Raw genomic sequence first — 23,351 nt, 5'->3', positions numbered from 1 at the left:
AGTCCTGTGACCAGGCTCAGCACTACACAAATGGAACAAAGCACCTGAGTGTCTGCCACCTCTAGAAAAACACACGAGTAGTTTTCTCTGAACTGGGCCGCACTACAACAAGCTCAGCTCGCACACCACGGAGATAACAGGCTCCAGCTGAAGCCAAGAACTTCCCAGCTCATGCAGCAGCACTTCACTTACCTGCACAAGGAGGATTTAAATTCCTGAGTGGCCTAATCCCACTCCTGTCCTAAAACCACCCCAACCTTGTCATTAACATCACAGGAAACGTGAAAACACTGTGCACAAGCAGAGTGATTTGCCTGAAGTGACAGAGCAACCCAGGCTGACCCATTCCCTCACTAACAAACGGGAAGTAGAGCAGAACTCAGCTGAACAACACCAGAGCAATGAGGGCATTCAGTTACCCACAAACATAAGACAACCCAGACCCGTCATAAACGCTGAACTACAGTTGGCCTGTGCAACAACCCAGGTGGGCCTGCAGTGAAGTAGCGCATTTGACTGCACCAGTGGGTGCCTTTCCCCAGCAGTTATTCACTTCCACACACAGATTTTTGGGCTCTTCTCAGACAAAGCACTTGCATGCTCAGTTGCCTTCTTTTGGGGTTTGGAGGTGGAGAACTGAATGACAATTCAAATGCTGATCCCAAAAGCAACTGCAGAATAGATGTAAAACCTGTGCAGCCATAAGGGCACCAAGCAAGTTGTCCTGGGTTCAGCATTAGCAGTCATTTTTCTCCTTCTTTGTAGCTGGGAACAGATCTGATAACAATGATGTTTTGGTTTGGCCAAGGACTTTGTGAGCCTCATGCTCTGCCAGGGAGGAGGGGAAGCCGGGAGGAAGCAGAGGCAGGACACCTGACCCAAACTGACCAAAGAGGTATTCCATACCACAGCACGTCATGCCCAGGATGTAACTGATGGTTACCCGGAGGGGCTAAGACTGCAGGGTTGGAGGAGGCATCGGTCGGTGCTTGGTTGGGCTGGGGGGGCGAGCTGGCAGTCGGCTGGCGGTGAGGTGCTGTATTCTCTTCCCTTGTTCTTTCCTTTATCATTGTTATTATTGGTGGTGGCAGTGGTGGTTTGTGTTCTACCTTAGTTGCTAGACCGTTCTTGTCTCAACCCGTGGGAGTTGCATTCTTTTCGATTCTCGTCTCCGTCCCTCCGGGAGTAGGGGGAGGGTGGGAAGGGAGGGAGGGAGTGAACGAGTTGCCTGACTGGGTTTAAACCACGACACAAGTATAGAAGAAGATCCAGGTATCCACGGCAAAACGGTTGCTAACGGCGGCCCGGCCGCAGACACGGTCCGTCCTCAGAGAACCTGTCCCACTGCTACTGCCTCGGGTGAGCACCAGGGGAGGACCAGATTGGATACTCCTTCCGCTAAAGGCGGCGCTGACCATTGTGTCCCCGCAGAGCCCCGCCACAGACCTGCCGGTACCCGCTGCCACTGGACCGGTGCCCTGGGATGATTTTCCTGCCGGTACTATCAGGTGCCCAGGGGCTTGCCATGGGCCCGCCACCCAGACCCGCTCTGCAGCAAAACAGGAACCTATTCTCTCCTTCCCACTCTGCCTTGCCCAGTCGGCTCAGGGGAAAGGTTTCCTCCAGGTTGTATCAGGAGGGAAGAGTTTGCTTTGGCTGTGGGGACCTCAGAACAACTGGGTTCTGAGAGGTCCTGAGAGGAGAGGGAAGGAGGTAGCAAAGAATAGTGCCGGACTTGTGGTGAGCATCCAGCTTCTGCAGCAAAACAGTGCCTGGGATGCTGTGGGAAGCAGCTGTAAGAGCTGAAGGAGGGACAGGACGGGCTGCCTCGTATGTGAGCAGTGCTCTTGGCTGGAGCAGGGCAGCCAAAGCACCGCTGCACAGGGGGCACCCCGTGTCCAGCCTCGGGATTCTCCTCACCAAACACTCCCCAGTTTGCAACCATGGCCAGGTGGGTACGTGGAGCCAGGACGCAACCGCTGCCCAGCGGCTGCTGCGTGGCCTTCCATGCTGCTTGCGAAGGACACCATGGCCTTGGAATTGTGGTTGGAGCTTTAATCAAAAAGTCACATTTTCTTAAGCAGGGCTTAACTGCTGCCTGGCTTTTCAGAGTCAGGAGCACAACGCCTACAGGGTCCGCCTCCGTCTTTTCTGCATCCATATACAGGTCAGGATGTATATTGTCTGTTGTACCAGGGATGAGACCTGACATTCCTCTTCTCCTGTCAAAGGATGGAGGAGTGTGCAACAGACGGAAAAAGAGCAGAGCTGAAACCCACTGATCTGCAGAGACCCACAGGCATCTCTTCCAGACCATGCCAGCCCCAACCATCCCTTTCCCTGGTCAGGAGGCGCAGGCAGACAAATGGATCACCTGGAAGCTGCTGCTCAGGATTACAGCAAATGCCCCCAAGATGTTCCCTGGAGCAGGACAGCAGGACAGCACGCTGCCCAGGCTCTGTCCCCTGTCCCCGCCAGCCCCATCACACACAGCACTGCCCCTACTCACCCTTGAAGATCTCCTGCAGCGTGTCCTTGCTGCTGTCATTCAGGTACCGCGCAGCCAGTCCTGTGCAGAGAGCTCGGTCAGACCTGCTGCCGCCCAGCACACTCCTGGTATCGTGGCCCCGGCTCTGAAGGTTGGGCTGAACCCCTTCCCTCCCCTCAGCGGGGTGACCCCAGGGAAGGACAGGACCCGAGGGGAGGTGCCACTGAGCAAGGTGCCACTGAGCCCTGCTGCCAGGGCAGGGGTAGGAGGGGGAAGCACAGAGCCCCTGGCTGCACAGGCCCTGTACAGGGCAGCTGGGGCTCTGGCAGCCACAGGGCTGCTCCTCGCTGCCAGTGCAGCAGATGGGACTGGGGCCAGGCTGCCATAAGGGGGACTCCAGGGACTGCAGCTCACCGATGAACCTCACGGCTGCCATTCGCACGGTGACCTGAGCGTGCTGCAGATAAGGCATGCTTTGACGCACATATTCTTCAGCCCTGCTCCGGTCGTGCTCCAGCTGGAGAGAGCAAAAGGGCGCAGGGATGATACACACCCTCCCCAGTTACCTGGGACAGTCCCCCTTCCCAGCACCCCACACACCCCCCTTCATCCTCAGGACATTTGCATCTCCCAGCAAGGAGCCCTGTGGGGCTGAGGTTCAGAGACAGCTACATGCAAAGCAGGGTCTGGAGGTCCCGAGAGCCCTCTGTGCCGCTGCAAGGGCCCAGATGGGTCTCCTGCAACATCCTGAGGGTGGAGAGGTGAGCCCTTGGGAGCTCTGCCTGAGCCCTTGGGAGCTCTGCCTGAGGGCAGGGAAGGAGGATGCAGCACCAGGCTGCAGGCTCTGGGCTGAAGCACTGCAGGCGAGGCACCACTGCACAGGGGGCACCCCATGTACAGCCTGGGACTTATCCTCACCAAGCGCTCCACAGTTCTCCATCTCTCCAGTGCCTGCACGTGGTGACTGAGCCATTTCCATTTGAGCACCTTTGCAGCTACACAGAAGGCTTCGTGAGAGGCCTGCAGAGGAGGACAACGATTGGGGAGATTGTGGACAGGGCTTGCGGCCCAAAGCCCTGGCCCCCAGCACCTGCAGGGACAGCTGGGTAGTCCCTGGGGACTCTGCTCTTCAGGCCTTGGTGGCCATGGGCTGCTGCTGAGCCCTGCTGGACCACATAGGGCAGGCGTGGCAAATGTCCCTGCCAGCTTCTCCTGCCCTCCCTGCTGCCCAGGCAACCCCCGCGGGCTCAGCATGCCCTTCCCCACACCACTGCTCAGGTTTGCAATCTGTACCTTGGCCACACTCTCAGTCTCATCACTCATGTGCAACACGAGTGGGACCAGGCTCCCCTGCACGTTCTTCCGCATCTGCCGCTGGTGCTTCCAATCCGCCATCTGTATTACTTCTTTGAATAGGCAGATGGAGAGCTCTCGCACCTGGCTGGACACCTGGTGAGGAGGAGGAGGACAGAAGGGCGTCAGTAGCAGCAGCTCCCTGAGCAAGGGCGTCAGCGTGGCTGAGGGGAGGGGTTTCAGGTCTCCCAGAGCCATCAGCAAGTCAGGGAGAAGCTGAGCTGGGCTGCAGAGCCCAGAAGGCATCCCCGTGAGAGCGCAGGGGCATGAGGAGGGGCACAGCCCCATGGAAGTGCTGCCACCAGGCTCTGCTAACAGGCACTTGTCCTTGCAAAGGGCCCATCAGTGAGGATCAGGCTTCCATAGCAGCCTTACATCATCAAACAGTTGCGGGAGATTCTCGGCCAGCTGCAGAGCAGTGGAGCTGTCCTTCTTCTTCAAATGACCCATCACATTTCTGAAAATGAGCAGCATCTTCTTTCTGTTCTTACTGTGGGCTGTCTGCAGCATGTATATCAAATCTGGCAGCAGGACCAGTATTTTCTTTGCCTGTACAAAGCACAGAATTCCTTGTATGTTAAGTGGCGAAGGACCACCCAGGCCAAAATGCTCTGGCCCTTAAGCACCAGACTCCTGCCTGGCTGACTGGGCAGTGGCACAGGAATCCCTGCAGCAGCCTCCTGGCAGGCCATCCCCATGGTGCACTGAGGGGATCGGGGCCTGTGACTGGACGTTGAGGGCATTTGGTGCCGTGACCCCAGCTCCCGATTCCCAGCCCTGGTCAAGCCGCCGCGTTACCCACTGCCCAGCCCCAGGAGGCCAACACGGCTTCCCTTGCCTATGCCCTGCTCACCGTGTCAGGTGACTGTGACAACGTGATGAGGCCTGTGAGCGTCAGCGAGAACAGCACCACATTTTGACACCACGGGAACTTCTCCCTGTTGTACACCCCAGCGAATTCCTCTGGTGTCACATCGCTGCAGGCCAGGAGCTGAAACAAAGATGGCAGTGAGGGACCGGCCGAGCCTGCAGGGCTCCCGGCACTGTGCAGCTCCTGGGTCCCGCTGGCAGCTCAGGACAAGGGCACCGGGGACAGAGAGCCCGTGCTGGGGGACACCAGCCGCACACCACACGCTTGTCTGTGCCGGCTCTGCTGGTGTAAGCAGAGCACTGACAGGGACTTTGTGCACCCGCACCCAAGCAGCGTGGCATGGCCCTGTGTGGCTGGCACAGGGGAACCTGGCGCTGGGCTGGCCCTAACGGGCTGCATCCCTGTTTCCCAGAGGAGGTGACTGTTTGGGGGCAGATGGCAGGGAAGAGGGCTGTGCCTGTGTTTCTGGAGAGGCAGGCACAGCCCTGAGTATGAGCAAGGACTGGTCTGGTTACTCACAGCCAAGAGCCGGATACAGAACTTCACTCTGCAGAATCTGCTTCCGATACGTAACTGCAGGTGCTGGAGGTTCCTTCTCAGCTCCCTCAAGACCTTCACCAAGATGAGGGGCTGGGACAGCAGCGCTTCCCACATGGCCTGAGCAACTTTGCTGAAAGAGAACACTGTCAGCAGGGCTGCCTTGGCCACCACACGGTGCCTGGGCCAGCCCTGCAGCAGCCAGGCTGTGCTGCAGCCCTGGCCCTTCCTGACCCCTCACTGGGAGTGCCCAGGTCCCAGATGGGGCAGGCAGGAGGGGGCTGAAACTGTTCCCTGTGGGGCAGGGAGGAAACTCGTGGCAGGCCTCGGGTCTGGCTTGGACAGCTTTGGCTACTGCAGGCCTGGCCAACCCAGCAGGGCAGGAGAGAGTGATGGGGTACAGGGCCCAGCTCCTCAGGGGTGTCCTGCAGTTTTCTGTGGGCCTCCACGTCCCTCTCCCCACATGGAACAAACCCACAAGGGCTGTGGGGGTCAGTACCTGTTACATGCTGGAGAGATATCTATAAGGCTCAAGATCATCTCCCTGGGCTTCTGCTCTGCCATGCTTAGAAACAGCGACTTCAGGCTGCACCGGGCTGATGCTGCGCTGATGTGCTGCAAGTTGTTATAGATGCAGCGCGTGATGATCCGCACCTGGAGAGCACACGGGTGAGGGTGGTGCTGCCACCAGACTGCAGCCATTTCCTCAGCTGCTGCTGAAACAGCTGCCCTTCCCATCCTACTCTACTGGCATGAAATGGCTTCAAGGTGCCTGAAGCACCTGGGTGAGGGGAGATGGGATGTAGGGAGGAACAGTGCCTGGAAGGACTGGAGGACAGGGCAGCCACAGGCTGCTTACCTCTGTCAGCCAGGAGGCAGGTTCTGTCATGGCCACGTTCAGGACGCTGATCAACTCTTCCTTGTCACATACGCATGAGTCTCTCATGGCCTGTATGGCCCTGAGGATGATGACTGTCTTATCAGCAGGGTGGAGGTATTCCCCAAATGCCTGCAGGAAGGAGGAAGGCGGGGAAGACGTGTTACACTGAGTGCCCTGATAGTGCTGCTCAGCTGGGCAGTGAGAGCAGCTCTGGCGAGAGGACCCACGGGAAAGCTGGCAGCAGGGGCTGCAGTCGTTGCGGAGTAGAGGATAAGAAGAGAGGTCCCTAGGTGAGAGAGGAGGGACCCTGGAGTGCAGCCCTCTGAAGTCCCTGCTCCAGAACAGCAGCAACCCTCTGACCAGGGACAGTGAGGTCATGCCAAGCCCGCTGGTTCTGGATCCCTTTGCTTGCACCAGTCTCGTTCTGATGCCCCAGACAAGAGGCCCAGCAAGGAAGAAGCTCATTACCTTTGCCATGCTAATCGTGCTGCACAGAGAAAGACAGGAGGGTTTCCCTGCTTCCCTCTTCCCTCCAGCCTGGGGATGCTCTGGATGATCATGACAATTGTCTGGTTGAGGTGACGTCATGCCTAAACATGAGGGGATCACGGAAGAGTCATTAGGACACAGCACTGATTACCATCAGTGACAGCTTTGGCTATGGGGACCATGGAACTGCTGGGTTCTGAGAGGCCCTGAGAAGAGTGGGAAGGAGAGCAGCAAAGAGCAGTGCCGGACTTGTGGTGAGCACTCGGCTTCTGCAGCAAAACAATAGCTGGGATGCTGCGGGAAGCAGCTGTGACGGGCAAAGGAGGTGAGGGAAGAGGGCAGGCTGCCCTGGACAGCCTCCAGCAAGCACAAAAAGAATCCACTACAATACTTGGGGAAACAAGCAGGACTATGAGGAGACGTCTGTGTGTGGAGGGATGAAGCCCACAGAGCTTCTCTTACATTTTTGGTGCTGGATGAATATGGAGAGGTGATGAAGAGCAACCAAAGCCTCCTGCTGGATCGCCCAGATCTTGCTAGTCCAGCAAACAATGAGACGTCCCAGCAGCTGTCCCAGCAAGCAGTCCTTGCTGATGTCATGGTGGGAAGAGCTGTGGTCGTGTCCAAGCAAGCTCCAGACCTGGGCAAGGGAGGCAGGACAGGTAGAAGGGCTGAGGGGCAGCAGCGCAACAAAAGCTCCGAAGCTGAGACTGCCCCAGGGAAGGATCCTGGAGGGTCGGAGTTGTGCAGGGCCCTCCCAGAGCAGCGAGCTGGGCAGCCGGGCAGGGAGAGCTGCCAGGCCTGGCCTCCCGCCATGCTCCTTGGGCAGTGCTGACCTGCACAGGACTGGGGGCCAAGATGGCTGCTGGCAGAAAGGGCACTGGGGAGGAAAAAACATGGGAAAAAGAGAAGCCGAGACCCTTGCCCAGGGCAGAGCCGTGCTGAATGCCTCAGGCATCTTGAGCCGCAGGCTGCTGCCCACGGTGGGCAGGGAATGGGAGACAGCCTGGCTGGAGGGTGCCTGCCTCCCTACCTGCACTGAGGAAGAGCTGGCCATCAAATCGGCCAGCTTTGCGATCCTTGCCACGGCCCGTTCACACACAGCTGGGTGCTTGATGTTGATGAAGGGCAGCAGCATCTGGAAGGAGAGAAAGTGCTGCTGTGCCCTGGGAGCTGGTGCCCGTGCCAGCAGCAGCAGCAGCAGCACTGCTCAAGTCCTGGCTGGACTCATGAAGTCCTTGTGGCCCTGAAGGGAGGCAGATGCCACCCCAGGGTAGAGTCTGCTTCTTTCTGTGCCCTCCCCGTGAGCACAGGCCTGTGTTCCCTCTCCGTGAAGGCTGGGCTTTTGGGCAGCACCCTCCCGGGGGGCGGTGATCCTGCAATGGGGGAATGGGCGTACGGCTCCCTGAGAAGTCAGGAGCGCCGAACGGCGCTGCGAGGACACAGTGTGCTCAGAGCGGATGCTCCCTTCCCTCCAGGGAGAGGAACAGCACCTCCCAGCCCTGCTCTCTGCAAATGCCACACCTGCAAGATTCTCCACAGGTCCCTGGAGCCCGGGTGTCCCCTCACCAAGCTTCCAGCAGGACGTCCACCATCCAGGGTCTGCACACAGGAAAACGGTCACGTTAGTCTTTCTGCAGTCCCTCTCTCCCCGGGGATGGATCTGCCCCCACGCCATGGGGAAGGCACCCCTGCCACCTCTAGGTGGCCAAGGGACACCTTGAAGCAGACAAGTTGCAGTGGGCAGAGGAGCCAGTCCAGAGGCACTGGACATGGCAAGGCCCACAAGAAGGAGACACAAACAGGCAGCGTGAGAAGGGGGGCACGTGGCCAGCGGGACTGGAGCAGTGGGGCTGCAGTGCTGTGCAGGAGACCCGGGGGAGCAGCTCTGCCCAGCCAGCAGCCCCCAGCAGCCTGGCAGCAGAGCCAGTGGCCCCATCAGGAGACACGGGCACTGCTAGCCTGGAAACGGCTGCGGTTACCTTCTCTGAGCTCTGCAGGAAAGTCTGGATAAACCGCATGTGTGCAGCGCGTTCCTCTTCCATCCTTGCCGGACAAAAGGATAGGGGTGAGGAACGAGTAGGGTTGAAAGAAGTGTCTCGGCACTGCGGGGCTGCTGGGGCAGTGGGGAACAACGTGGGCTGCGCTCAGGGGTCTGCGCCAGTCTCTCGCTCCCGCTCTGTCCCGTCACCGTCCTGCCGGACACTGGCACGAAGGATGTGGCCTGCTGACTTTTATACAGTGCCCTGGGGTGTGACCAAGGGCACATCACAAAGGCACGTCACAAAGGGCACCGTGGTGGGTCACGGAGGGCACATCACTAAGGGCACTACAGTGGGTAACGGAGGGCGCGTCACTAAGGGCCTGTCACAAAGGGCACCACGGCAACCTGCCATTCAGAACATGAGAGGCAGGGCGATGCTGGGAGGGGAAAGAGGCCTGTTTCCCCCTGGTCATTTGCGTCCCCTTGGGGTGCCCTGAGCTCCACGTTTTGCTCATGTTAGATGGAGTCTTCTTATGGCAAGATACCCAGCACGTGTCCTAATGTTCAGAGCCAGACTAGTCAAGAGGACTCAAAAAGCCATGAGTAGAACCGTACGCGCACTGGAGACGGCATTAGATGACCGATGTTTTCTTGTCCAAGTCCTGCGTTTAAGAAGTTTAGGGGGTCAGGGATGGCGGGACGCAGAGAGGAACAGCACCTGGGCAGGCTCAAGGGCAGGGCAGCCACAGGCCGCTGTGGCAGAGGGGGACAGGGATGGCCAAACGGACGGGAGTTCCAGCGGAGAGCGGCAACAGCACCTGGGCAGGCTGCAAGCTGCAGGGGAAATCGCTGGGAGAACAGGAAGGAGCAGCCGCCCACAGCCACCACTCCCAACGAGCTGCTGCTGCTGCTGCAGAGGAGCTTCTTCCTAACGTCCAACTCGGAGCCGTTCGAAGGCGAGCAGCCAGATGGCTGCGGCGAGGCCAAGGCCAGGGCCTGGCACCATCTGCAGCCCCTCCTGAGCTGCGGGTCCATAGGGCCCTGCCCATTGTGGAGCCTCGTGGCACACAGCTCCCGCAGCGGGCAGCCCACGGGCACTTCCAAACTGGACTGTGCCACGCTGTGGGAATCCCGCCACAAGCAAGGGCCGGGCCGGGCCTGGCTGCTTCACAGGTGCACAGTGCTCTGGGCTCCAGCGGGGAAGGTGAGGTCCAGGGCATAGGAGCCACCCCATCTCCAGCCTGGGGCCTTCCTCACCAAGCACTCCACAGTTCTCCATCTCTCCAGTGCCTGCACGTGGTGACTGTAACCTTGACTTCCAGGCAAGAAAAAAAAGAAAAGGTTGTGAAACTAGAAGGTGAGAAGAACAATATTTGTAAGAGCATGTCAGCAATTGTGTTGTCAGCACAAATCTAGCCCGTGCTGAGCTGCATTCAGAATATTCTGAGATACTCTTGATACAAATTGAAGCTTTTAATTCAAAAACAGCTCTTGCAACTGCACTTCTAAAACTGCTTTTTAGATGGCTCTAAAAAACCCAAGGGAAGTATGAGCTTTACACCCTTTATTCTGTAAGTGACCAAACCTGGTTGTCGTCTTCACGTCACACCTGTAGCAGCAACACTTCTCGCTCTAAGAAACATGTTTTGTAACCTGTATAAATCCTTCGTAAATTGTTTCTCACATTAATTGACCTGGAAAATAATGGCAAAAACTCATAGCAGACCTGTGTCTGCACCACTAAGCGAAACCAGGCCAGGAGGTAACACACTGTTTAACCGATAGCAAGTTCCTTGGTCTGATTTTAGCCTGGGGAGTCACCCAGACAGATGAGGAACATGGGGACAGAGCTGGGGAGTGTCTCTGGGCATCACCCAGGGCTGACTTGTCGCCACTGATACTTCATTTGTCCATGAACTTGGGCATCCTTAGTGTAGCAGGAGCAATGGTGGAGGCACTCCTGGGATGTGGGATGTATTCACTGCTCAGTCCTGTCCCTGGAGCAGTTCCAGCACGGGCAGGGCAAGGAGATGGTGTTCTTGTGGGACCAGACCGATGTCCAGAAATGATGCTTGGCTGTCACCCAGCGGCATGTGCTTGCAAAGTTTCTCATCTAGGAGCAGCTTGGACAGATGATCAGGTGGTGGCTCCTTTAGGATGCCCCTGTCTCCATCCAGCTCTGGTTCCTGGAGCTGGCTCAGTCCCTCTGTGCCCAGTCCTCAGTGCTAACCTCTTGGCTCTCAGGGTCCAGGCAATGGTGAGGGAAGATAGGCTAAGCCTACCTTTCTTCCTTGTTTCTGGCTTCATGAATCGCCATGGTCTCCTTCCTCCCTGGAGTGGGGAGAGTTTTATTGGAGGGTTTGTCTCTTTAGGTTATTAGATGTTTTAAGACTTTCTTTTTATTTCTGCTTCCAGCTTTCATGCAGAGGATCTTTAAGACTGGCAGTAGTGACAGTCTGGTCTGTAAGGCATCTGGTAAGGAAGAGTGGGTACAGTGGCCAGACACTATTTGAGGAAGAGGGAGACTGTAACAGATGACTGAATGAGAAATTGGGCTCCAGGAGAGGCTTGGGGAGTAGTCAAAATGTTTTGTGAGATAAAGAGGGACTGCCAAAGTGGGATGTGCAGATAGGGTTCTTCATGGGCAGTGGGAGAGGTGAGGCTGAAGTGTGACTGAAAAGTCTGGAAACAGGATTGGAGGTAGGCCTGAGCCAGAGGGCACAGGGTTGGGACCGATGGGGCTGCACGGGGGGGGCTCCTGCCTTGGCACCCCAGGAGCCCCTCATGAAAGAGCCACATGCAGCAGCACCTGCCCACCGTGGTGCTGAGGAGTCTAGCAGCCACAGGTTAAAAGGAGGCCACAGGCAGATTTCTGTTCTCGTTTTGCAGATGTTGGAGAAAGGTTTGCCTTTTGCAGAAGGCAACTCTAGGGATGGGTGTGGGATGAGGGGTAAAATTAGGTAATTTTCGGATAGTGTTTTCTTCCTTATTACACTATGATTCTTTTGTGGTTTGGAGCAGCCTTGTCACATTTCATTAAAAATCTGCTTCACCTGTTTAAATGTGATATGGGATTTAAAGAGGACAAAGGATAGAAGTTTTCCTAAAACCCAAGATCTTGAGAATAATTCTCCCTGGGAGGAGGTGCATAGGGCAGAGGTATGTGTGTGCTGGAGCAGGTTACCTTGCTGCACTGCCCACTGCCCCCATAGTGGAACCTGCTCTCCTGATCTGTGTTCCAGCCTGCATTGCAGCTGCACACCATGGAATCTCAAGAGTATTCCCAGCCCTTGCAAAACCCCAGGAGCTAATTGGGTTCTCAGGTAGGAGCTAATTGGGTGCTCAGGTGGGAGCGAATTGGCTGCTAATGCATGAAGGCAGTAAACCCTGCACCTTACACCAGGTACAACCCTTTATGCCCTAATAGAGTCAGCATGTGAGCAGTCACATCCAAGAAGAACCCCCTGGAAAGGGCACAGTCTAGTTTGTGTCCCTGCTTGCTGATGGATCTCCTCTCAGTGAGGTATGCCAGCTCTTTTCGCCAAGCCCCTGGAGATCCTGGCTTACTACATTTTCCATCTTGGAGCTTGCTCTGTTCTCTCCTTAGCCAGAGGCAGTGTCCACCCCTCTCGGTTTAAGTAATGGTCATTTCATGTCGTTGCACAATGCAAGAGTCTCTGTTAGGCTGGGAGTCACCTCTTGCACCACCAGCTATTAATAAATTAGACTCATCTCAGTGGGGGCTAACCTATTCCTTTCCCTTTGGCTTTTCATCAGGCAGCATGTTCTGTATCTCTGTTTTCCTAGCTCAGTTCTCATTGTTTTAGTGAGTTGTGCTGTGTGAGATGTGTTTTAGTGAGATATGATGGTGACTGATCCTTTAACCACACACAGAATTTATTTATTAGTTTCTTAAGTTGGGGGTTTGGTGGGAAGATGTAGTAGCCAGGCAAGTATTTCGGATCCCTGGTAAGGACTCAAGTTCTCGTTGTTCATGCAAACACTTAAGAAATTAAACATGTTAACTAAGTGCTTTGCCATCATGTAAAGGTTAAAGAAAGGCTTTAATATCCAACAGCAAAAGACTTGCATGCTGCAACATGACTTAATGCTATGAGATGTTTCATTATGAACATTTTATGACTGTGGGGGAGAGAATGGAGCTTGGGAGCAAAACTGAGGCAGGGGCTTCCCTGGAGGCTGAATGAGCTGAAAAGCAGCTGAGGAAGGATCTTGTGTTCGTGCAGCTGCTCATGTCTGAGCAGAGAGCAGCTGCTGTGAGGGAGGAGATAGCTCTGAAGGGGTTGGTGTGTCAGGTTTCCATGCAGAGCACGTGTGGATAATGCGAGCTGCAACACTGCTGCCTGTTCCAGCCACTGCACAAGCCGGGAGCATGGGGCAGGTGGCTTGGAAGAGTTTATTTCTATCCCTTTTTGATTATAAAACAGAGAAATACGTCATTGCGAAGAGCAAGAAGGTGGGGATTCTCTATCGAGTGGTGCAGCTCTCCATCCTGGCTTACCTGGTGGGGTAAGAATCCCTCTGCATTTCACATACTGCTGCAGTTGCCTTTGGTTACTGTGTTGTGAGGAAGATAAGTGTAGGAAACGCTGTACACAGTGACAGCTTGCTGTGCTTTATGGTTTTGATGCAGATAGTCGTGCTTGGTTATACAGCTGGGTTTTGTAATGTGTAATAGATTATATCTGATATTTTAACCTGCTAGGATGGCTAGATTCAGCTCTACCTTCCAGATTAATGTCAGGTTAAAAATAGATCAAATGGCTTTATGGCTTTGTACTGCATTATTTATACCTTCTGTATTTGGCGGGAATGGTGCCAAACTTTAACACCTGCCTCATGAGAAACAATGGCATTTATGCCACAGTTTCTGAGCCCTGGGGCAAACCTGGGTTGTGTGCATGACTGCATGACATGCTCGAGTCTAAATGGGAGGGAACTAAGCACAAAGCAGCAGATTTCTTTGCTGGAGTGGGCTGCAGCAGCTGGGATTGTGGAGGCTGAGGCAGTGTGAACGTGGGCTCCCTTGCATGTATTTCAGAGCAAGGTGAGTTGGCATGAAGATAGCAGAGCACGTCTCAGAAAAGGCCCAGTTCTGTAAGAGGCTGGTCACACTGACATGACAGCAACACTCTTAGCAGCTTGTAGGCTCAGACCTGGAATTATCCAACCCATGTGATGCCTGTGCCATTGCTTCCTGAGTTTCTGAGGATTTTCAAAATGTGATTCCTAAATCTTTACCTCCACTGAGTCCCTTCACCTTTCGCACGCCTCATGTTTTCACTGATTGAATATAGCAGAGCCATTTCTATGTGCTGAGTTTATTTATAGAAAGGTGTATAGTTCCAGAGCCTGCTTTAGTCAGCAGGGCAGAAGGAAGCCTCAGCAGTCTGGCATGTATTAGCTGCTAAAGGAGGAATCCTGTAGATAACATTACTGAGAACGCATCCTCTGACCAAAGGGGATATAGCACGACCAGTGAGTGTTCAGAGACTGGCTATTTCCTTCCCTAGGTGTCTGGTGCCTTCTGCAAACCTTTGGCACTGTTGCCTACAGTGACTTCATGGCTGGTGGAAAACAAGAAAGTAGGAAATGTCACAGAGGTGGGGAATGTGGGGAATGTTAATGTTGAACTTTGTCACAAGTAGCAGGTGAAGGGCAGCATGTGTCAGTGCTGCTTAGCCTGAGATGGCTGCTTTCCCTTCCTGAATGCAGCAGTGTGCTCCAGGTCAGTGCACTGCAAAGGGGACCTGCACCAGCAAATGCAACCTGCATCCTTCTCACAAACCTCCCCTGGCACCCTTAGCTTCTTCAAGGGTCGGGGTGATTTTTTGTCTTGGCAGGTGACTTTGGCAGTGTTGTAGGGAAGCTGGAAGCATCTCATTTGAGCCAGAGGGGTTTTCACCCAGTGATAAGGAGCTCTTGCTGCTTCCACTGGAAGAAGTAAGCAAAGCTTTTCCCTGGACTGCTTAGTGAGGCAGCAGCTCTTCCAGTGTGCTAGTGACAAGCCTGAAGGCCAGCACAGAGTCCAGGGTACAGTCAGGTCAATACCATCAACTGTTTTATGAAAGATCCTGTATGCAGCTGAGAATATTCTCTATGGGTTCTTGTTAGCAATGTTCAGCTCACCTGCAGGAGACGCCTCTCCCCAGCCATGGTCTGGTGCTGTTCTGGCAGCCTCGTGGCAGGCTGCTTAAATGGGAGAGTCACATATCTGTGAAACCAGCCACACTCCTCACTTCAACTTGCAGAAGCTGTTGGTATTTTTCATCTTGAGGAAGACGGAGCCCTGCCCTTCCCCTTTCCATTGAGGTAACACAGGACAGGGAGGTGGGAGGCTTTGTGGTTTTGCCCCATGACCACTTATTACACTTTTCCCTGCATGTGGGATCTTGGGATTAACTATTCCTCCAGTGCTGTAGACAAGCACAGTTTGTGTCAGAGTTTATTCTAAATTTGTAGTAGTAGTTGCAAAGGGTTTGGTGTCATTGGCATGCTTTGATTTGACCTTTGGCATTGGCATCAATCTCCTCTGGCTAACTTGTTCCCTGACCCCACTTTCAAATGCTGCTGCCTGCTCTGTTCTTTGCAGGTGGGTGTTCATTGTCAAGAAGGGCTACCAGGACACAGACACGTCCCTCCAGAGCTCTGTCATCACCAAGCTGAAGGGGGTTGCCTTCACCAACACCTCGGAGCTGGGGGAGAGGCTGTGGGATGTGGCAGACTATGTCATCCCTCCACAGGTTGGCATCACCCCACCACTATTGTCTCTGCCCTTCAGTAGAACGATGTCTTCCGGTATGGTTGTTGGTGGAAAGGCCAGCCTGGCCTTAGCTTAGAGCAAACACCACAGCTCCTCACTGCTATGCAGCCTTTGATCCCCAGTCAGGCACTGTGTCCTTATGGAAAGGGAGGACAAGTTCTCACCAAGGAGCCAACAGGGCAAGGCTCAGCAGGCCTGCTCCCAAGATTAACACAGTCTCCGAAGCAGAACCCCTTAAGCCATAGAGACACACCAACCTCATCCAAACAAATATTCAAAGGCACTGTTGTATCTCAGCCTGAAAAGCATCAGGAGTGAAGGGGGTACTTCTGTTCTGCAGAGAACTGCATCCTCCTTATGACAGGTACTTTAAGAGTTAAACAGGTTTTCTAACCCTGCCTTAACTTTATTCTAGGGTGAAAATGTCTTCTTTGTCATGACGAATCTGATTGTGACCCCAAACCAGAGGCAAGCCACGTGTCCTGAGGTAGGAAGAACTGAGCCCCTTGGCCCCCAGACCCCTACAAAACCGGGGGTAAGAACTGGCAGAGAACACCCATGGAGCAACGACCGCAGGAAAGATGGAAGGCCAATGGTTTTTCTCTGTAGTAGAACATCTGATTTGGGAAAATCGGCCGGGCTACTGCAAAACTGGGAGGTTCTTAATTTCCAGAGCCACTAATCATGTAGAGCCTTGCTGACTTTAGTTGAAGGTGTTGGACACCTGCCCAGCCAGAAATGAGACCAGAGCAGTGATTGCTCAGGGTCAGAAAAGGCCACGTGAAAAATAACTTTGAAGTGACTCTGTGTAGTTGTGGATAGAGGAGACTTTTGAAGAGCTCCATTCTGGGAAGGGCTGAACATTCAGGCTCTTGTTATCTTCAGGACATGGGAAGTTGCTCAGTACCTTCCAGAATGTGCCTTATGGGCCAGAGGCATGAGGTCTTTCTGCATCATACTGAACTGTCCTCTGTGAGATGTGGTTCAGAATGGGCTGTGGGAAGAGGACACTGGCCATCCAGGGAATGTTGTAGCAGAGATTAATTTTCCATGTCTCAAGACATGTTACTGTGGCCAAGGCTGAGCACAGTTGGTCTGTTCAGGAGACAGTTGTCCTCCAGTGATTGCATTAACCCAGCATGCAGCCAAGAGGAGGGTAATTTTGGCTCTAGAGTCAAAGCTTAAAATCAAAAGATAGTGGTATCTCTTGAGGTGAAGTACTGTGACATCCTGCCTGTTTTTTCCCCAGCCTGTCCCTCTGCACAGTGAGCAGAGCCCGAAAACAGGATGTCACAGCTGAACCTCGGTGTGAGGGCAGTGTGATGCTGCTGAGCTATTTGCACAACTTACGGTTACCGCTTCAGCTGCATGTTTTTCATGTTCATCACCCTCTGGAGAATTCACCCCACATCAGCAGCACTTTCTTAACTGTCTGAGTATCATGTTCTGGCACAGGTCTCACTTCTCTTCCTCCTTGCAGAGTGACAGAATTCCCGATGCCCTGTGCTACAAGGATGGGGACTGCATGGCAGGGGAGGCAGTGGTGGCTGGCAATGGTAAGGGAAGGGTCCCTCCTGTACTGTCTGATAGAGTCATGTTCCTTCAGAGGCATCAGCCCACTTACAACCCCAGAGATCTCTGGCTACAGACAGCAGCAAGGACTTTCTCTTCTTTACTGTCTTTTACTAAGACTGCTGCCTGGCTCACAGCTTGTGATGGTTGGGCCAGAGCACCCCAGGCTGCTCAGAGAAGCAACAAGGGAGTGGTTGCTCCAGCTGAAAGCCCCTTTCACAACAGGGAGGAGGGCTCATGGTGGCAGTGAAAAACATCTGATTTTCATGTGCCCTGTAGGTAAGGGGAGGAGGTGGCTGCTCTGTGTGACCTTTTCTGTCTGTGCTGCAGGGGTTAAGACTGGCCGTTGTTTGAAAGACAGGGACAGCATCAGAGGAACTTGTGAGATATTGGCCTGGTGCCCAGTGGAGAAAAGATCCAAGCCCAAGTATGTGGCCATCCTCTGCTGTTTCCAAGCTTGAGCTGCTTGGCTTGTGTTTCACGTAGGGTGATATCTGGGTTCCCTCTGCTTGGATGCTTGCTTGAATGTTGGCTGTTCCAGTACAGGAGCGAGCTCTGCATGGCCCCTTGTCAGGACTGGCCCCCTGCTCATCCCTGTTGAGCTCACTGGTGGTCCCAGTGCTGTTTCCATCTCCCAGGGCTTCCCCTCAGCCTGCACACTGCTCACCAGCTCCTTGCTGGCAGTGCAGGAAGGTCCTATGGTTGGCCTAGAGCCACGGGTGAAATCTGGCTATGGCTAAAACTGCAGCTGAAGTTTAGGATGTGGGCAGCGTACAAACATCAGACGGATAACAACCCCTTCTCTTCCAGGAAACCACTTCTCGCCAGTGCAGAAAACTTCACTGTTTACATCAAAAACTCAGTCCGCTTCCCCAAGTTTAAGTTCTCCAAGTAAGTGCAGGTGCTTGGAGATCCCTCTGTCCTCTCCATCACTGAAGGAATAGCCTTGGTTTGCTCCATTGTCCTTCTGCTGCCTGAGGGCTGGGATAGGAAGGCACTTACCCCCTCCTCTGAGGTGCAGCGGTCAGGCTGTTTGGGAACAAGGAGATAATGAGGGGTTGGAGCTTCTCAGATTGCAACTGGGATAATGCATCCCTCACCAGATGAGGTCTGTGATGGATCCTACAGCATAGGATGTGCCAGAGCCCCTGAAACAGGGGGACCTGTCCACCAGCGAGGGCATAGCCAAGTTCCTGAGCTGCTGCTGTTCCCAGATATTCCTCCTTTTCCACAAAAATGAAAATGCCCGGACAAGGTTGCAGAAACGCAAACTTAAAAAAACTTGTTTGCATTTGCTGCTACATTATGAACAAAATAAAGAAGTGTAGAAAGGTGTGTTCCTGCTGTTCTCCCAGGCCTAGCTAGACATTTCTGGCATCTTCATTTGAGAAAACCAAGTGCCCCTAGAGCACTGTGGCAGCCTGCTCCATGGGAGTCCTTTCTTGAGCCTACACTCAGCTGGACTAGTCCCTGTCTGGCCTGGAGGTCATTTCTGTGGGCAGACTGCTTTCCTGGGGTAGCAATGGAGAGGGTCGAATGGAGACCAGGCTGGTGGCAAGGTGCCATTTCTGCTGTGTACGAGGCTGCTGGAGAAGTCTCCGATCTCTGCAGCTGTGGTGGTGTAGGATGTGCAGGCAAGCAAAGAGGGAGACAAGGTGGATTTCCCTCTTCCCTACATGTAGGATGAATGTGTTGGCAACCAACAATGAGTCCTACCTGAAGAGCTGCCGCTACAGCACGGAGCATCCTTACTGCCCCATCTTCCTCCTGGGGAACATCGTTCAGTGGGCTGGGAGCAACTTTCAGGAAATGGCCTCAGAGGTAGGATTGCCCCTCGCCTCATGTGTCTTCCTGGCTAGCTGTACTGCTCTCTGGGTGGCCATGAGGAGAGTCACTGCTGACTGCTCAGGAAACTGCCTCCTGTACAAGGTGCAGTGGATGCTTAAAGTCAAGCTGTTCCCATTTATCCTGTCCCCAGGGAATGGGAGCCAGGGCGATGTGGGTAGTGCAGAGGAGACGGTGAGGTCAGTTATTTGTTAGCTGGGGCTGCCCAAACCACTGCTGTATCAATTTCAACACTACTACACCATCAGTTTAAACCCAGAACTCTGGAAGGCCAGTGGGGCTCCTCTGCTCAGAGAACACTCCAGGAAGCTTCCCCTGAGGGAAACGGACATGTTTCTGCATGGAGTAGTGGGGCTGCAGCACCAGACGGGCTGCAGCACCAGACAGGCTGCAACCTGATGTGAGAAGAACAGGGGGAAAGATGTAGCCAGTATGAGGCATTGGGTGGGAAGAGTGCAGGCTTTGTGCTGGCTGCTGCACTTGTGAATTTCACCCCTGCATAAAAGAGCTATGGTACAGCTGCTTAAATTAGTGAAATCAGTGTCCTGGGAGGAGAAACCTCTTCCCAGGATTGCAGCACTAGGGTTGTACATTCAGTAGTGTGATTAATATCATAAGCATGAACTCAGCCCATCCAGATGTGTGTGTACACGTGTCCGTGACCAGAAGTGCAATCGTTCTTGTCCCAAGGGAAATCTTGCCCAAGGAGCTGACAAATTTAAAGACACATTAATTGAACTAAACTTAAACTCACACTGTCTCTCTCTTTTGTTAAGGGTGGTGTGATAGGAATTCAGATTGAATGGAACTGTGATCTTGATAAAGCCCCTTCTGAATGTAATCCTCACTATTCTTTTAGCCGTCTGGATAACAAGTTTGCAGAAAAGCCCATCTCTTCTGGGTATAACTTCAGGTGAGTACAGAGGAGGATACGATGCAGCACCACAGCTGGGCTGAGCTGGTTTGAGATGCTGGTGTTGGAGGCTGGCAGTGAGGCAGGACCAGCCTGTGCCAGCCGCTGCTCCAGCCAAGCACACTGCTTTGCAGAGGAGGGGAGGGAGGGAGTTAGGCTCATGGCAAGCTAAACTGTTTTTGATAGGGGAATAGACCTGTTTGAAGAGAGAGGTGAATTCAGATGGTGGGGGTTTTTTTGTGTGTGTGTGACAGATGACGGAGTTAAAATCAGCACTGTTGTATTCCAGGTTTGCCAAATATTACCGGGATGCTGAGGGGGTCGACTACCGGACGCTCATTAAAGCATATGGAATCCGCTTTGATGTGATGGTGAATGGCAAGGTGAGGTCCCAGGCCGGAATATTTCAGAGCCTGCCAAGAGAAAGGGTGAGGGACGTTTCTCAGTGGGAAGGCAGCTCTGGGATGAGAACAGCTTCTGGCTTGTCATAGGAAAGGGCTCTTGCCATGTACCTATGTGGAGCTAACCCTGCATAATGAAAGGAGAAGGTGGATGAGTCCGCACCTCTTCTACCTAAATTCACGCTCAGTAAAGTCCCACAGAAGAAAATGTGCCCCAGAGACTTGCTCCCCACATGCATGTACTGGGGGAAAAAGCAGCTTAATCCAGGGATGAGGCAAGCTCAGAAATGCAGCCATGGGCAGCTGGCTCTGAGACACACACAGACCTTTAGTGTCCAAGATTGTTCACTGCAAATCTAGGGTTGTACATGCTTATTGCTAACAAAACACCCACGGGCACCAGTAGCTTCCCCTGTGTAACACCACCCCCTTAAATGTCTCTTGGGTTGTTCTTTCACTGAGTGTTTCATAACCTTTTCTCTTTTAGGCAGGCAAATTTAACATCATTCCCACTATTATCAATATTGGTTCGGGGCTTGCTCTCATGGGAGCGGTAAGTGAATGTATTTCCTTAAAAGTAACATACTGGGACCCAGATCCCTCATTTAACTGTTACGAGGATAAAATAGGACAGTTGCTTTAGATCTTCTCTGGTAGTTTTTGCTGCTCTGACTGCTCAGCCAGGTGTGTGTCTGTGTCCTGTCTTAACAGCATTTGTTAATGTACTGTGTGGTCTAAATACCCTGAGGATTGCAAAGCCTATGAAGGAAAATAAAGCTCCTATCAGTTATGCCTTAATGCTCATTAGACCAGAACATTTCCTCTTCTACTCTAAAGATAAACCACAAATTCTTTCTCTCTGCAGGGAGCTTTCTTTTGTGACCTAGTGCTGCTGTATCTGATTAAAAAGAGTAACTTCTATCGAGGCAAAAAGTACGAGGAAGTAAAGTAAGTGGGCTTGGCTTTGTGTATAAATGTAATGGCTTTATTGTTATGACTTCTAGAAATAGGAGATACTGGAACACAGTAAACATTGATGGCAAACACAGGCTAATTGCAGGAAATTATATTCCTCTAAATGAGTTTAGACAAGTGACTCCTTCCCTCTGTAATTCACTGCTGTCATTAGCTGGGGAGCAAAGGCAGCTGCTGTGTCATGGTTGGACTTAATGGCCTTGCACTGTCTGCAATGACCAAGGATGGAACTGGACCAGCTCCAAGAGCTCTAAAGCCTCATGAAACCAAAGAATGGGGCATTAAGTGTATGGCAGATAATAGCCTGTGTGGTGAGGTATAACAGACCTGGCTGGGAACCTCTTACCCATGTTGCTTCCTGAACAAAACCAGCCTGCTTGCCTTGGCTGTCCCCTTTGCTTGTTTCCTCAGGTCCACTTCCAGGAAATCCTTATCTAGTCCTACGCTAAATGGGAATCAGAGCCCTGACCAGGTTGGTGGGCTCTAGACACAGCAATGAGTCTGCTGGCTGGGCTCGTATGCCAGGAAAACCCTACAGGTGTTGAATCACACCAGCTCTGGGAGGTGGAGATGCCCCACATCAGGTCTACTGTCTTATTACTGGGATTCCCAGAGGAAAAAAGTCCTTTAAAGACTGCCCTTCTTTCCCTGAGATGTTCTCTGGTATCCTGAGCTTGCACGAGTGCGCCATTTCTATGGATTTATAAAAGGATTTTATAAAAGGTAAAAGAAGGCACCAAGTGAACATTTTCATATCTACTGGTAGATATATCTGTACCTGCAACAGTCAGTATTATCCCGAGGCTGTGCTTTGCTTCCATGTGCTGGGATGTGAAACACCACTGGCCCTCCGAGGGCTGAAGCTGATACAACACATCCCCTGCCTCCCAACTCCCACTTGTGTTACACACAGGAGAAGATGTGAAGCAGCAGGACTCATCCTGTCGGAAGTGCAGAGAAACACAGAATTCCAGCAGCGCTCGGAGCCCAAGAGCACGTTATTCTACAAGGGCCATGGCAGGGCGATCACCTTTATTGTAGGGTGTGTGTAACCATTAGGGCTAGAAATGGTACTTCACCAGGAAAAGCCTTCCAACAGCTGCAGCAAGGAGCTGTGCTGGGCTCAGGAACAGCAGGAGGAGGGTCAGTTCAGCCATGGCAGGGTCCCAGCTGCCTCCACTGTCACCTAAGAGCTGGCATTTAGAGCACAGAGCAGGTAACAGCAGGCAGTGACTGATAATGAGAGGAAAGCAGGGAAACTGAGTAGCTCATCAAAACATGTAAAGCTGACTGTGCTCTACTGACACCAATGTTCCAACGGGACAAAACGTCCTCATTAGGTGACCAAAGCTGTTTCCTGAATTTAAGTCTTCAGCCCCCACCATATTCCGTAGAATATTTCCTTTCTTTCTACCATTTGTTTAAAACAATTCCCACAATCACTGCTATTAATAAAACATAACCAGATTCTTTCTCAGGAGTTTGTTTCTTTGATTCCCCAACACCCCCACTCCCCCCCCCCCCCCCCCCCCCCCCCACATTTAATGCACAGCAGTAAAATCCACCACTTTGGGCAATGCTCTGCAAGACTCTTCTGTACAGTGTGGTTTGTAGGTGGGACACACCACCTTCTCTTTGTGATACATACTTGTGTAACCAATGCAATTAAACATTAAGTTTGCACAAGAAGGTCTGCAGTAAAGATATTACCTGTGTGGTCAGTCACAGACTTTTCCTTTCTGTTTCTGCTAGGTGTAAGGCACCAGAACAAAGCACAGCTCAATGCCAGCATGTGTTCAGTACAGACTGAGGTGGCAGGTAGCAAGATGCTGCTCTTATTTGGTTGTTTCATTGAATACAACAGCACTAAAAAGGAGCAAAGGCTCATGAGAATGTTATTTAGTGACTTTTGTGTGTGCAGTTAAGAGCATCCAAACCAGTGTCATTTACTGACGGTTTGTACATGTAGCAATTGGGGAAGATAACATTGACACTGGCAGCTCAAATAGACTCATGCACCAAACTTTTACACATACTTAATTACAACTTACTGTGCAATATCTGTCAGTGGATTACTTTTAAAAGTGCTGTTACATGTGACTTTAATTTTTTTTATGTGTAGAGGCAGGCAGCAAATCTAGAGGGGAGTGTTACTGGTGTGTCTTATCCAAACCAGAGAACTACATGAACCAAAACCCAGGGCTGTGCCTGCAATTAGGGACAGAACCACCAAACAAACATTCATGGGAGGCATCCAAG

General features: G+C 52.8%; 2 protein-coding genes and 1 long non-coding RNA gene across 4 annotated transcripts; 1 reads left to right on the top strand and 2 right to left on the bottom strand.

The window, feature by feature from the left end:
• Positions 1–2,260: 2,260 nt before the first annotated feature.
• LOC130602042 (uncharacterized) lies at positions 2,261–5,366 on the bottom strand. The gene is made up of 7 exons (XM_057414563.1): positions 5,232–5,366; positions 4,695–4,832; positions 4,217–4,390; positions 3,782–3,937; positions 3,407–3,508; positions 2,903–3,005; positions 2,261–2,569 (listed from the first exon to the last, which is right to left on the bottom strand). The coding sequence occupies exons 1-7, from the start codon at positions 5,364–5,366 to the stop codon at positions 2,502–2,504; spliced, it is 876 nt and encodes a 291-aa protein (XP_057270546.1). The 3' UTR covers positions 2,261–2,501.
• Positions 5,367–5,930: 564 nt separating this feature from the next.
• LOC130602957 (uncharacterized) lies at positions 5,931–7,203 on the bottom strand. Its single transcript, XR_008973024.1, has 3 exons — positions 7,081–7,203; positions 6,598–6,719; positions 5,931–6,258 (listed from the first exon to the last, which is right to left on the bottom strand). It is a non-coding gene; the product is annotated as an uncharacterized LOC130602957 (long non-coding RNA).
• Positions 7,204–12,878: 5,675 nt separating this feature from the next.
• Positions 12,879–21,975, top strand: P2RX5 (purinergic receptor P2X 5). Of its 2 annotated transcripts, none has more exons than XM_057416291.1 (12): positions 12,879–13,132; positions 15,216–15,366; positions 15,802–15,921; positions 16,867–16,942; positions 17,289–17,385; positions 17,769–17,849; positions 18,641–18,779; positions 19,580–19,716; positions 20,006–20,099; positions 20,605–20,670; positions 20,983–21,065; positions 21,504–21,975. In XM_057416291.1, the coding sequence occupies exons 1-12, from the start codon at positions 12,945–12,947 to the stop codon at positions 21,577–21,579; spliced, it is 1,308 nt and encodes a 435-aa protein (XP_057272274.1). In that variant the 5' UTR covers positions 12,879–12,944; the 3' UTR covers positions 21,580–21,975. The 2 variants fall into 2 exon arrangements, with proteins under 2 accessions (XP_057272274.1, XP_057272283.1); XM_057416300.1 differs by having other exon boundaries at positions 12,880–13,132; positions 15,802–15,873.
• Positions 21,976–23,351: the final 1,376 nt, after the last annotated feature.

This window comes from Pezoporus wallicus, unplaced genomic scaffold (assembly GCF_028554395.1).
Source record: "Pezoporus wallicus isolate ANWC-B61680 ecotype Strahan unplaced genomic scaffold, APGP_CSIRO_Pwel_v1 contig_8517, whole genome shotgun sequence".
Classification (NCBI taxonomy): domain Eukaryota; kingdom Metazoa; phylum Chordata; class Aves; order Psittaciformes; family Psittacidae; genus Pezoporus; species Pezoporus wallicus.
The sequence above is the reverse complement of the archived record's forward strand: the minus strand, read 5'-3'. Positions and strand labels throughout refer to the sequence as shown.

Excerpts from the sequence above, each read along its gene's own strand:
- LOC130602042 (XM_057414563.1), bottom strand. The coding sequence starts at position 5,366 with ATGTGGGAAGCGCTGCTGTCCCAGCCCCTCATCTTGGTGAAGGTCTTG. Across the intron at positions 4,833-5,231 it reads TCTGTATCCGGCTCTTGGCT|CTCCTGGCCTGCAGCGATGT; the intron begins GTGAGTAACCAG and ends TCTTTGTTTCAG. Across the intron at positions 2,570-2,902 it reads GGCAGCCGTGAGGTTCATCG|GACTGGCTGCGCGGTACCTG; the intron begins GTGAGCTGCAGT and ends CTCTCTGCACAG.
- P2RX5 (XM_057416291.1), top strand. The coding sequence starts at position 12,945 with ATGCGAGCTGCAACACTGCTGCCTGTTCCAGCCACTGCACAAGCCGGG. Across the intron at positions 15,922-16,866 it reads AGACCCCTACAAAACCGGGG|AGTGACAGAATTCCCGATGC; the intron begins GTAAGAACTGGC and ends TCCTCCTTGCAG. Across the intron at positions 21,066-21,503 it reads AAAAAGTACGAGGAAGTAAA|GTCCACTTCCAGGAAATCCT; the intron begins GTAAGTGGGCTT and ends TTGTTTCCTCAG.